Genomic DNA, 12,993 nt, shown 5'->3' with positions numbered 1-12,993 from the left:
GCCTGGGCTGGCGCTCTCTGCCCGTGGACACCATCACGTTCTTGGGCTGCAGGAGCCTCCTCATCACGTCCAGCACGGTGGTCTTCCTCACGCTGGCCACCTGTGCAGCGCTTGCCCATTGTTAACACCCGTCCCACCGAAACAATCCTATGCCCGTCGTCCCTTGAGGATCCACTCACCGACTGGTCGGTGGTGAGCGGCGTGTAGCCCGTCATCAAAAAGTGGAGGCGCGGCGTGGGGATGAGCGAGGCGATGAGGCCGATGAGGTCGTTGTTCATGTAGCCCGGGTAGCGCAGGGTTGTGGTGCTCGCCGACATGATGGTAGACACCTGTCACGGCCGACATATTACAAAAAGCTTCAATGAAACGTCAATTGCAGGTTATTCAAAGGCAGGGCCCGACGGATACGGATTTCCCTTTTTTACAGACTCTCAATTGAGCATTACCTTGATATAAAGGCAACATTTTTTGCTGCAGCTTGTCTCCCGGACTGCGTTGAGCCTAATGAGTGAACAGCCTAGTTTTCAGTCTTGAGTCTTCCGCAAGCCGAGATAGAGCGCAAACCACATGACTAAATTAAGCCAATAAGCTCATCTAATTTTTTTTCCAAAGGTTTTCATTTCCATTCAAAGTCTGCTGAGTAACTGACCCTCCAAAACAATTCGCCAATTGTCGGACGTAAAGTGAATTCGAGCGGAGTGGGCGCTGCGTGCGCTCTCACGCGCACTCACCAGCTGGTTGATTTGCGAGAAGGACGGGTTCTGGATGTGCAGCCGGTCTAATTAAGCCAATAAGCTCATCTAATTTTTTTTCCAAGGTTTTCATTTCCATTCAAAGTCTGCTGAGCAACTGACCCTCCAAAACAGTTCGCCAATTGTCGGACGTGAAGTTAATTCGAGCGGAGTAGGCGCTGCGTGTGCTCTCACGCGCACTCACCAGCTGGTTGATTTGCGAGAAGGACGGGTTCTGGATGTGCAGCCGGTCTGTGGCGATGCGATTCAGCGCCGTGTTGTCCAGCACCACCTGGTGAATGACACAACAGCATACGAGACATGAGGACAAAGGGCCTCTCTAAACGAAGATGGATGAGGTGGACAGAAAAGATCATGCGGGAGGAAACCGGAGTACCCGGAGAAAACCCATGCAGCAACATTCAAATTAAAAGAAAAAAAAAAATGGAAGAATCAAAGCTCTGAATACAGTCTGACAGAATTCCGTCCTTTGTCCAGGCATTTACTGTACAGTTGGTTGTAACTCGAAAGAAAAAATGTGAAGGAATTCTTCCAGAAGTGATCGCGTGCGTTCCAACTTTGTACACTGCACACACACAAGTGCCAGCGTGCAGACTCTGACCCCTCCGATCCCATGAGACCCAAAACGTTATTTAGCCTAATTACATTCACTGTCCTTTATTATCCTGGGGGGAAAAAAAAAACATTCTCAGTATTGAGGCAACATTAATCTCACCACGCAATCGGCATTCTGCGTGAGCCTCTTGAGGGTCAGCAGCGAGTTGTACGGCTGCACCACCACGTCGCTCATTTCATCCTGGTTGGGGAAGACCGAGTAGGTCTGCACCAGCTTCTTCGGGTACCTGATGAGAAAAAAAATGGCATGCTTGTAAAGCCAAACACGTTTTATTTATGCTCTGAAGAGATTATTTGTGCGTTTAGACCTGTCGTTTAGCCTCTCCAGCAGGTACGACCCCAGACCGGAGCCTGTCCCCCCAGCGATGGAATGACACAGGACAAATCCCTGTTGGGGGGAGTTTCAAAGTTACTCATACGAAGTAGCAGCAAGCTTACAATCACACGTGGCGGGCTGGCAAAAAATGTGGACAACCCCCCTCCCTGTAAGACCTGCCTTCTACTCGGCCCTTAGCTATTAGTGCCGCACTTATTACACACCGCGCCCCGCCAACATACACACGCTCGGCCACACCTTCCAGACTCACACACACTAAATGACGGTGGTGATATGGGGTCAGGAATACTCCCAAATAAACACCCGTAGCCACTATTGGAGTTACTAGGGTATTTAGGAACTCGCCTCCAGACTGTCGCTCCCATCTGCCTCGCGGTCAATGATGTCAAAAATGTCCTCTTGGATTTTTTTACCCTGCAGAGAGCAAAAAATACATAAAATACAAACATGTTGAATGTGTAAACTATTTCCTTAGGGCGCTCAAAGATATTTATGTTGTGATAAAAGTGCTCACCTGCGAGTACCCGCTGGCCCAGTTGTTCCCGGCCCCTCCGCCATGCTCGGACAGGTAGATATTCTCGGGGTTGTATAGGTTGGCGTAAGGAGAATTGAGGATGGAGTGGATCACTCGAGGCTCCAGATCCAGGAGGACTGCACGGGGGATGTAGTGCTCGTCATCGGCCTACCGCAAACACAAAGCGGCTTAGTCGGGACATATTATGGAAAATAAAGTAGAAATGGTTTGTGCTGTGTACTCTAATTTCTTAACGTCTGCAACTGAAATGCAATTAAGGCACCTGGGAACTATTTAAAGTGTGAAAAAATGAATCTCGTCTCCTTTACTGTGTTTTAGCAAAATAACCATTCATTTCAGTCTATGAAAGAATCAACTGATACTTGATTCTTCTCTCCTCTGATTCCATCTACTGGAGTGTTGTGTCACTGCACGCAGGCAACATTTAGGTCTGCACGCTTGCACAAATTTGCGACAACCGCATACAACACACTTTCAAATTCAACACCAACATTTTATGTTACATGCACGGCACGTACCTGATAGAAGAAAACATCCTTCCTGTCGGTCCCTTCGGTGGCAAATTCCTCGACGATGCCCTCTGGACTGATGCCATGCTCTGCACACAGTTGCTTCCAAAACTCAAAGCCGACTGCAGACAAACACGGATGAGCAAATGAGACATTTAATGCACACTCAACGGCACGTGCAATTATGAGTACTTTTGACACTGGATTTAAGGTTTGGTACCAATGCAACGACATCCACAAGCCTTATTAGCGTTGACTCCTTAGTGAACCTCCATGGAGGTCGAAGTAAAAACTCACATTACGGCTCAGCGAAGCTATTACATTAAGTCTTAATAAATTTGATGACAATATTTCGGTGACGTCAATAGAGAACTGCCGCTCTGTGCAAGCTAACCCAAATGGACGTAACGGCTATGAAGTAACACGACGTAAATTGACGTACAGTTTTATTATTTTATTTCACACGTACTTTGGTTCCCGCACTGTCCAAGTTGTAGAGTTATGATTTCCCGAGGCATCTTGAAGTCCTGGGCGGCGTTTTATTTAGCCAGCCTGCTAGCCCTTTGCTTATTTACCTAGCCCGCTTGCTGTTGCTAGCCTGCTTCCCGCTTGATGTGACACACGAAGCGGACTTCTTTGTTTATTAGAGGCAGTAAAAGGTAACACTGCCCCCACAGGCGAACGTTGGTATAACGGAATGATAGCTTGCGTTAAAAAAATACAGAGTACTGTATGCACAATTCCCTCTGACAATAAATTAGTATTTCTCGTTCCTACTTAGGATACACATATACAATTTTGACTGAAATTCAAAGCGGCGTCTAAGTAGTTTCACGTTTCATTAAAGTACATGATACAACGCACTTAAATGCTGCAGTGTCGATCAGTTTCGTGCAAATGCTACTATTGATTATAACAACGTAATGATGGGAAGTTTCATCACTTGTCATCTGTTCGTCAGCGTAGTGTTTATTCTGTCAAAAAAATAAATTAAAATAGTATTCACAATTCCTAGATATTTGAACGCAACGTTCCACTTTTGTCCCTGTGCAATCTGATTGGACGATAAAGGGCTCAGAAAAACAGCTTACGCCATATTTGCAGTTCAACAACGAGACCTCCTACGTGCGAAAATGTCCAAATAGTAAGTGTCAGCTCACCGTTCACACTTTCCACAATGGCTCCATTATCATTTAGTCCCCTAATGTCGCCGGACGGTTTCTCTTAGCTCCTCTGCTGGTGATCTCGCTCTTGAAACCCGCTCGATTGTCGCAAACCGACGTTGTGCTGGCGCTTCTGATCGTCTACTACCACGCGTAGTTCTCATTTGCACGTTCAAGTGTTTTTTTTTTTTCCCCTCCCATTCCATCTGAAGATGTCTCAAACGGGGGCTATGGAAGACGTGGCGGCGGCGGACGGTGCCGGAGGCAAGTCGAGTTCCAGTGCTGCCGGCCTCCGAAGTCGACCGGGCTCCAGCGAAAGGGACGCTCTGGTGCGGGCGGTCAAAGCGGCGCTGCAATCCCGGCTGGGGCCCTACGAGCCGCTGCTCACCTACCTGCAGTCGGTGCTGGTGTGGGAGAGACCCTTCCAGTGTCTGCTTCTCTACGTGCTGGTCAACGTTGTGTTCTGGTGAGAATGCAAGTGTTTTAACATTTCATTAAGGAACACGTCATGCACGTTTTAACCCGGAAAGTTGATGTGAGAGTATCGAAATGCCTTGGCAAGGATGTAAATGGCAACTTTTGAGAGGCATGCATCTAACAACGTGATTATTATTGTGGTTGTGGTAAGCGGTGGCGTTAGAAACTACTTAATTTAGCATGTGATGCATTCTTAGATACTTAGTGAAGTACATATTAATGTATTTAACCACTATAGACTGCAGAAATACCAAAAACATTGAAAAAAGGAAGATTTACTTTTGTCTAAATATTGTCCAATGGAAAAATCTGTATCACTTTGAGGTGTCAGATGCAAACTACAAATTCATGTCAGAACTGAGCCTCATACTAATTTTATGGTTGGTGAGAGTAACTGTACATGTGAAAAATGCATAATTGGTATCCATTACACAGTAATTGCATTGGATTTTTTTTTTTTGTCACCCCCACCAAATATTGAATAAACGGGGATTCATCATAAATAAGCACTTTCTGCAACAAACAGATGTTGGATCCGTGAATAGTTGATTATGTGGGTGCTAAACATGCATTTTCCCTGCCAATCAATGTCCAACACAGCTTTTTTTTTTTCTAATTTGGACAAAAAAATGCCATTGGTATTCGATTAAAGTTTGGGCGTTGTGTACTCATGTCACTTGTCAGTTTCATTCTGAATAATTTAACATCCCAGTGCCGGCGGCGCTCCCGAGTTGTGCACCTAAGCTGTGCTTTGGAAGTGAATTAAGCATTTCCCCGGTAACCAATTTCCATATTTTAGACTTACAGTCGGAGCTATTAAATTCAGGTCAAAGGTTATATCCTCAATTTCAAAATATGCCTGCTCAAACTAAAAGTATGACTATGAAAACATTTTGTTTTCGGCTGTTAACACTGCTGCACTTGCGGTGAGTGTTTGTGTGGTTTTGTTGTTTGTCGGATCTTTAGCGTCTAAATCTAATTTTCCAGATCTTTGCACTTTCCAGATCACATGGCTAACCTCAATTACAGGCCTTACGATGCCAACAAATTCTTGGTCAGGTTAATCGCTCGGCTGTAGCTTTTTTTGTGTTACTGTTTTGCGGCAAAAACAACCACCATCATCATCATCATCATCATATTGTTATGTCTCGGCGCAGAATTGATGGCGTGATGTCTAAGATATCAGCATTGGGTGTGCGTGACAAGCCTTACGTAACAGTCTCGTATCATTCCGCATAGTCTTTTCATTGGCTGTTTGAACAAGCGGCATGTGTCGTCGCCCTTGACGAGCTGACGTTGTCCCGCAGGTTCTTTGCGCTGACGACTCTGCGTCTGTTGTTTCTGCTGGCGTGCGGCCTGGCCGCCGTTGTCTGCGTGGACGCGTGGAGGAACAAGATCTGGCCCAAGCTCAGAGGTGCTTACACGTTTGTTCTCTGCGAGCATAATGTGCGGTCCGAACGGAGGCGATGAGCCACCTGCTGCCCCTCCCCCCCAAAGGCTGGACTCAAACAAGGGATGTGTGTGTCACCTCCAGCAGTTAATATCCCATTCTTGCTTCGAAACGTGCCCTCTCGTAGCGTCCTGATCTTGACAAGCGGCGCAGACGATGCCTGCAGACTGGTGCCTGTGAGATTAATCTGGCCTATTTTTGGATGGTAGGAAAAAAAACAAACAAAACGTGAAGTCACCAAGTGGATCAGTAGTCAATCTGTAAGCAACACAACAGAGCAGCCTGTTCGCCCCCCCCCCCCCATGTAAGAATAAAATGTAATTGCACATCCACTACAGTAGGTGGCAGTGGTGCTTTCATTTATTTCAGGCAAATTGATTTTTTTTTCTGTGACAGACAAAAAAAAAACCATGCTAATAAAGTTGTTCTTTGTTGTAAGTTGGTCTCTATTCCTTTTTTTATTTTATTTCATTTTTTTAACGTTCGTAAGACAGGTGCACTGTCGTAAGGTGAGGATGCCCTGTAATCGATATTCTCTCTTCTCCACAGTCAGAAACCAGGATGAATGTGAAAGTGAAAGGTTGGTCACTGGAGTGGACTTTTTGTCTTTCTGACAGTATTACATTTGAAACTTTATAAAAAAAAAAATAATAAATGAATGCAGTGATGTTGTGTTATGCTGCTTTCATGTGTAGTTGGGGCCTGGTGCAGCCCGGCATCCTCAGCGTACCCGAGTTGTGCCACCACGTCGCCGAGGCTTGGGTCAGCGCCGTCGTCGTTGCGTCCAACCTGGCGCACTTCAAACGATTCAACCCCGGCAGGGTGAGGGCAATACGAGATACGTGAAAATGTTTTTACGACGAGTGGTATAAAGCGAAACTGCATAATCAGTTGCGAATGTGTTGACCCTCACAACACCGGTCAACAAATGTTTGCGACATATTTTAATCTGAGATGCAAGTAAACGTAATTTTTTTGCACTGATTCCTAATCTGAAAAAATAATTATATATTAAGTTGCAATGTTGAGGCGGGGGTGCTGGGGGGGATTACTATTAAAATATTTTTCAAAATGGTAACATGTGCGTTTGTGTGTTCCAGTTTTGCATCCTGACCTGCTGCCTCTTCTCCTCGTTGGCCATGATTGGACGATACATTCCGGGGTTGGTGCTCTCCTACTCGGCTGGTGAGTCCCGCCAGGTGCCGGTCCCTTTAAAACAGAGAAAAAAAGATAAAATAGCAAGGTGATAGCCCAAGAGGTCAGATGTCGTTAAATTCCTGACTTGCTTGGGCTGCTGTGGATAATCCGAAATTACTCGTCGGATCCATTTTGGCTAATGAAGAAGAGAAAAAAGATGTTTTGGTAAAAATTCTCCATGTTGTCCAGTGTTGGTGATGCTCCTGGCCCCTCTGGCGGCGTACCACAGGGTTTTCCAGCGCGTGTTTGTGAAGCTGGAGCCAGTCCTGCAGCGGCTGGACTTCAGCGTTTGCGGATACATGATGTCCAAGCCGCTCGACAACCAGTGTGAGAAGCCTCATCGTCACACGGCCCTACACTTGGACTGCGCTTTTTCACTAAACAAAAGTTGCCTCAATGTTTTTTTTTTTTGTATATTCTCTCCAGTCCTGCGCATGCCTCTACATGGCGTTATCTCAGGTGAAGGCAGCGACAGCGAGGAGGAGCTGGCAGCCTTCTGTCCTACGGTCAGTTTGTGTCACAAGCCCGAATGTCAAGGGTTTTATACAAATGAAACTCGTCAACATCACCATCAAAAAACATTTGCGATTAAGAAAAGCAACATAGTGCATTTTTTTTTTCCAAATGTTAACCTCCACTCTGTTACCAATTCCAGTTGAGAGAATTTTTTTTTTTTAACTGATTAAAATGACAACTTAGTTGCAAGTTTGTTTGTTAGGCTTTAGTGTTAAGATTGAGTCAAAACGTTCTCTCTTTCAGTTTGACGACATCGTCGTGGCAAAGGAACTCGCTCTCACTGACTCGGAGCACTCCGATGCTGAGGTTTCCTACACTGACAATGGCACCTTTAATCTATCCCGGGGCCAGACGCCGCTGACCGAGGGCTCCGAGGGTGAGTTATTTTTCCATCTTCCTGTCTGGTCAGCATTGTGACCGGAGGCTGATAGAATATGGATGGATCTTCCTGTCCGTGTTTTTGTCTTCATGTTTGTTCCCTGCACCCTTTCAGAACTGGAGAGACACAGTGACGCCGAGGAATCTTTTGCTCAGGATCTCCCGGATTTCCCTTCCATCAACCCAGATGCCACCCTAATGGACGATGACGACGACACCAGCATTGGACTCCCCAGCCTGGCTCTTTCCGGACTGCAGAGTCACCGCACCTCCGTACTGGACGTGGACGCTCACCTGGACTCGGACCAGGAAGACCTCGACGCCGAAATGTCCCTCAGTGGCCTGCCGCCCGCCTCCGACTTCATGGGCGACCTGGCGGGCGACATCGCTAGCAACATGATCCGGGCGGCGCTGGTCGGCGCCATGCAACCTCGCCGGCCGTCCGCCCAACACAGGCAAGCTCCCCCCAAGGCGGGCGCCCACCGCAGCTCCCGCAAGCAGTCCAGCTCGGAGCTGGATACGGACTTTGACGTGGAGGACTTTGAGATGCTGGATCAGTCAGAACTTAGCCAGATGGACCCCGTTGGAGAAGGGCAACGTAGAGAGAGTCAGGGCTCCAACTTTCTGTCCAGCCTGCTCGGTAAACCACAGTAACAAAAAAACAAACAAAAAAAAGTTACAAAACATTTAATGAGTTGGAGTCTTAGATAATAGAAAAATATATGTTCATGTTCAATCCCAGCCCCATGTGGTCAATATCACTTTTGGCACTGTGAATATGTCATAGAAGACACAGTTGGATTGGTTTGATAAATGAATCATCGGCTTTTTATTTCTTATTTTGGTTGGGGGAACCATGTCATAACTCTTTACAGGGTGTGAGTTGCTGCATTCAAAATGCTGTCATTCAAATGTCGCCCTCTTTCCCACAGAGGGCTGGACAAGAAGAGGGCTATCTAACAAACACGGGACCAAATCCAACATTCCCATTTGAGCCATCCGTGTTGCTTTCCCAGAATCTTGTTTATTCACAAGTTACCAGAGTTGTGCTGCTGTTTTTTTTTTCCCTTAAAGTTCTCCGCGGTTGTCCAAAGTTGCACATCTCAGAAGACAATCTAATTTTGACATTAAAAAGTGCACGAGATATTTTAAATTTTATTTCGATCCTCCAACCAATTGAAAATGGTAAATATTGTACCCCAATGCTTTTGCTACTTTTGTGTGATTTTCTTTTTTGCTGTGTGAACAAATTCAGGATTTGTCTCACGCCCTATAAATGACAATGTTTAAACAGCTCAATGTAAGTGAAAGTCATCTTCAACTTTTCTTTTTTGTCAAGAAATATACGAACAACAGTTTATAGAGTTGCACTTGGTTTACTCTAAGTAAATCATTACAGTATTTTAGTTTGTAAAAGTGGCCCATGAATCTTGCTAGTATGCTGTGACTTTACGATGAAAATATGACTTGGTCATCCATACTGTAAGTGAGCCACAGTTAAGTTTTTATCTGAATTCTAGATTTTTAGCGTGTGATTTTTGAGAAAATCACATAAGCTGCACAACGAAACAGCTGGATTCACTTTACAAACAACAATTGCCAGTCTGCTGACTTGTGCATTTTCTCCTCTGCAATAGTTTTTATGTTTTGATGTGCAAATTATATTGAATAAACTTTTCAACTAAAGCGCTTATCTTTTTGTGTGAGAACCCCAACAAAAACAACTAAACAGGCAAAGAACATTTGACAGTCTGCTCAGATGTTGTAGTCTCGATTTTGCTGTCATTTACAATTTTAACCTATTTTGGAATCGTCGTTCTTTTTTACCAGCCGGACGGTGTTCATCCAAACTTTCTGGGCAGCTCGACATCCACCGTGGCAGTCATCGATTCTACTCCCAGCTGACTCTTGTTTACAAATTACTCAGCGCTGCTTCAACTTCTTCTACCCCTAACCACTGCAATAATAGGCTCACTACACCCACCTACAGGCCATACAAGCTGCTCACAGCATTATCCCCCTCACTAGCGCTCCCTACAGGCCCCCGCTATCAATACCACCGCCGACCAGACAGTTTCCCCATTCAAACCGTCATAGGCAGACGCCCCCCCCCCCCCACCACACACCAAACAAAGCGATTTTAACATATTAACAGTGTTAGCACTTCCCATTCCTGCGAGTATGAGCGCGCACGTCCGGCATAAAAATTAATCTGGCCGTGCTGAACGTGCGCTCTCTTTTAATGATGTAATCGATCGTTAGTCACTGAAAACAATTTGACTAAAATATTCAGATTTATTTATTATATATTATTTTTCAATGCATAGTTATTTTACACTTTACGGTAAAGACGTAGCTGTGTGGGAGCTTCCAATGGGTTCCAAGACATTTTGGTGCGCGTGTTGTTGATGAATGATCTATTTGCGACGAATCATTGCGCGCGAAACTCAGTTTGGAAAGAAGGCGGAAGCGACTGTACACAAGTTGAACATGAGTAAAAAGGACAACAGTAAGTTATCATCTTGACTGTAATAATGTGTCGGTTTAATTTGTAGTCAAGTTAAACTGTTAAAAGCTTTAGTTAGAAATTCATAGTCAAGCATTAGCCTTGCATGCCAGCTAGCAACGAGAGATATACAATATGATATACAGTATGTCTCAAGCCGTCAAACCTAAGTGTGCTAACGGTACAATTCCACAATTAAGGATCAATAAATACGGTATACGTAAGCATATTTTCATCCACACAGGCGCCGCAGTCATTCTCGCCTACCTGAATGAAAAGAACCGTCCTTACACCTCCCAGGATGTCTTCTGTAACCTACAAAAACAGCACGGATTGGGCAAAACGGTTAGATTTAGATTTGAGGAGAAGTTGTGTTTAAAACAAATAAAGCATTGTGATTTTTTTTTTTTTTTTTTTGGTCACCAGGCAGTGGTCAAATCCATGGAGCTGCTGGCCCTGGAGGGCAAGATAAAAGAGAAGATTTACGGCAAACAGAAGATTTATTTTGCTGATCAGGTTAGTTGAATGTTAATAGCCCCCCCCAAACATATCGTTCATTAAGTACTTGCCATAAACAAGCCTGCAAGTCGGAGGCCCCGACATTGCAGTGTCCAAGTGCTGGAGGTGCTTAACTGGGGCTACACAACAATTCTGACGGTGCTGTGCCAACCCTTAGACCGGATGTAATGCCATCCAGTCTCTCGGTCCCCCGAGTATCGAGTATTTACCCGTGTTGCGGCGTCTGCGTTTTTTAATGTTTTTCTTCGCAGTCTCAGTTTAAAGATGTGAATGATGCAGACCTGAAGGTTATGGACAGTCATATTGCTAAACTCAATGAAGAAATGCAGGTCCTCAACCAGAGCTGCAGACATCTGGAAGCAGGTACAGTTGCCCCTTGTTCTTCTCCAATGAGAAAGCATGTTAAGTCCAAATATATTTTTTTCAAAGAAAATCAACCTGCATAAAAGAAAAATATTAAATATGATATAACTAATATTTGTATCAAGTATATACACTTTCAGTTAAAGAAAACATTATTTTGGCCGCGTAGTATTTTTACATTCGAACTCAATTCCTCATTCGTGAATATTTATTTTTCTTTTGAAAATAATTTTTTTTAAAAAGTGACTTTTTTTCAATCTTGCAAAATTAAAATTGTGAAGGAAAGAAAAAACATGGACTTTTTCCTGATCGTGAATTTGTAGCTCAGAACATGTTTTTCTGACCGCAAGCACTCCTCTGTTACAGAGTTGAAGGAGCTCAACAACAGCCTAACTTCACAGGAAATGACATCAGAGATCACTCGACTGAGAGACGAGTGTTCAGGATGTCGTGAGCGTCTGGACAAAATAAAATCGGCCACCAATCATGTTACACCCGAGGAGAAAGACAAGGTTTGCCGGGTTGTTTTTTTTTTTTTTTTTTTTAAAGTGTTGAACACCTAATAATGAAATGTATCACTTCAGTGGTATTAGACTTTGGCTCATATTCTATTTACAGGTTTTGAAAGAGCACAATGTTTATGTAAAAGAGTGGCGAAAGAGGAAGAGACTGGTAATAAGAGTTTAAAGTCTTCTAAAATATTGTCTTCTTCGCCAATCACGTGTGGAAACTAGTTTTGCTCGATTCTACTCAGGCTTCGGACATGATGGACTCAATCCTGGAAGGGTATCCCAAGAGCAAGAAAGAGTTCCTGGTGGGTGAAGTCAAACTTTTGAGAGTTTATCGCAAGACTTTTTTTGGGAAAGCGCAACATATCTGCAGCGTTTTCCTTTCAGGAGGAGGTTGGCGTTGAGACTGATGAAGACTACCAGGTGGTTGTGCCATCTGTTTGAAAATCAGTTTGCTCCATTTAGAAGAATGTATCAAACAACTCTGGACCTTGATTCATGTATATATGTTGTATTTTGTACATTTTACATGTTCACCTTGTACTTAAAAGCTGAGTGTGACTGTTTAGTTTCCCGTTCAAGATCAATAACAAGCTTAATAAATTGGCAGCACGCACTATTTAGCCAAAGGAATAAAAAATGCTTTGCTGGATGTTGTCCATGTGTCTGGACAGTGTTTCATAAAATGTAAGACAGTTCACTACATTATTTCAGACACTTATTTCACCAGGAAAGACGGTCACATAAGGAATTATCTTGGCCTCAACAGAGTAGCAGCACATTCAAAACCAAGCTAACATTAAACGCATAAGCTAACATCAAACGCATATCATCAGTAGAAACATGAAGGGAACAATGTTGCGGTTTGCCTCAAACAAGCAGAGGGGCAGTTGAAACCCAATAAACCAAAATACTGAACTACCGTGGAGGTTGTACAGCTATGTCCGGAAAACAACTACATCTAGAGTTGAATTGTAAGAGATTGAACAGGAATAAGCCAAGGACAGAACCCTGAGGCACACCATCGGTTAAAAAACATTTTAGTATGTACACAATGACATCTACTTGTGCTATCGTTGTCTTAACTGTTCAGTAATTGAGAGCTGAGAAGTCCTTGTTTTGGGACATCGTGAGCCACGATATCGAATGCTTTGGATAAAAGAAGGC

The 12,993-nt window shown here is 44.2% G+C and overlaps 3 protein-coding genes across 3 annotated transcripts in view; 2 read left to right on the top strand and 1 right to left on the bottom strand.

Moving 5' to 3' along the window:
* tubg1 (tubulin, gamma 1) overlaps window positions 1-3,366 on the bottom strand; it is a 4,944-nt gene extending 1,578 nt beyond the window's left edge. Inside the window, exons 1-9 of the mRNA XM_019875779.1 lie at window positions 3,218-3,366; window positions 2,758-2,870; window positions 2,219-2,386; window positions 2,050-2,118; window positions 1,676-1,755; window positions 1,468-1,594; window positions 937-1,023; window positions 180-329; window positions 4-100 (exon numbers count right to left, since the gene is read on the bottom strand). Coding sequence (XP_019731338.1) covers window positions 4-100; window positions 180-329; window positions 937-1,023; window positions 1,468-1,594; window positions 1,676-1,755; window positions 2,050-2,118; window positions 2,219-2,386; window positions 2,758-2,870; window positions 3,218-3,266 — 940 coding nt within the window. The 5' untranslated portion in view covers window positions 3,267-3,366. The remainder of the gene's footprint in view (window positions 1-3; window positions 101-179; window positions 330-936; window positions 1,024-1,467; window positions 1,595-1,675; window positions 1,756-2,049; window positions 2,119-2,218; window positions 2,387-2,757; window positions 2,871-3,217) is intronic.
* A 281-nt stretch (window positions 3,367-3,647) lies between these two features.
* retreg3 (reticulophagy regulator family member 3) lies at window positions 3,648-9,615 on the top strand. Its single transcript, XM_019875758.1, has 10 exons — window positions 3,648-3,892; window positions 4,124-4,377; window positions 5,696-5,802; window positions 6,388-6,418; window positions 6,534-6,660; window positions 6,939-7,023; window positions 7,225-7,362; window positions 7,462-7,541; window positions 7,795-7,927; window positions 8,045-9,615. Exons 2-10 carry the CDS (start codon window positions 4,124-4,126, stop codon window positions 8,581-8,583), a joined length of 1,494 nt encoding a protein of 497 aa, XP_019731317.1. The 5' UTR covers window positions 3,648-3,892; the 3' UTR covers window positions 8,584-9,615.
* A 474-nt stretch (window positions 9,616-10,089) lies between these two features.
* psmc3ip (PSMC3 interacting protein) lies at window positions 10,090-12,483 on the top strand. Its single transcript, XM_019875769.1, has 8 exons — window positions 10,090-10,438; window positions 10,680-10,780; window positions 10,862-10,951; window positions 11,206-11,317; window positions 11,684-11,829; window positions 11,936-11,989; window positions 12,072-12,131; window positions 12,214-12,483. The coding sequence occupies exons 1-8, from the start codon at window positions 10,342-10,344 to the stop codon at window positions 12,268-12,270; spliced, it is 717 nt and encodes a 238-aa protein (XP_019731328.1). The 5' UTR covers window positions 10,090-10,341; the 3' UTR covers window positions 12,271-12,483.
* Window positions 12,484-12,993: the final 510 nt, after the last annotated feature.

The sequence above is a fragment of the Hippocampus comes genome, unplaced genomic scaffold (assembly GCF_001891065.2).
Source record: "Hippocampus comes isolate QL1 unplaced genomic scaffold, H_comes_QL1_v1.1 scaffold93, whole genome shotgun sequence".
NCBI classification, from domain to species: Eukaryota; Metazoa; Chordata; class Actinopteri; order Syngnathiformes; family Syngnathidae; genus Hippocampus; species Hippocampus comes.
This window is presented reverse-complemented; position numbering and strand designations above follow the sequence as displayed.

Coding starts and splice junctions, on each gene's coding strand:
- psmc3ip (XM_019875769.1), top strand. CDS start 10,342: ATGATCTATTTGCGACGAATCATTGCGCGCGAAACTCAGTTTGGAAAG. Junction 10,952..11,205: donor AGATTTATTTTGCTGATCAG/GTTAGTTGAATG, acceptor TTTTCTTCGCAG/TCTCAGTTTAAAGATGTGAA. Junction 11,318..11,683: donor CTGCAGACATCTGGAAGCAG/GTACAGTTGCCC, acceptor CCTCTGTTACAG/AGTTGAAGGAGCTCAACAAC.
- retreg3 (XM_019875758.1), top strand. CDS start 4,124: ATGTCTCAAACGGGGGCTATGGAAGACGTGGCGGCGGCGGACGGTGCC. Junction 7,363..7,461: donor CAAGCCGCTCGACAACCAGT/GTGAGAAGCCTC, acceptor TATTCTCTCCAG/TCCTGCGCATGCCTCTACAT. Junction 7,928..8,044: donor GCTGACCGAGGGCTCCGAGG/GTGAGTTATTTT, acceptor GCACCCTTTCAG/AACTGGAGAGACACAGTGAC.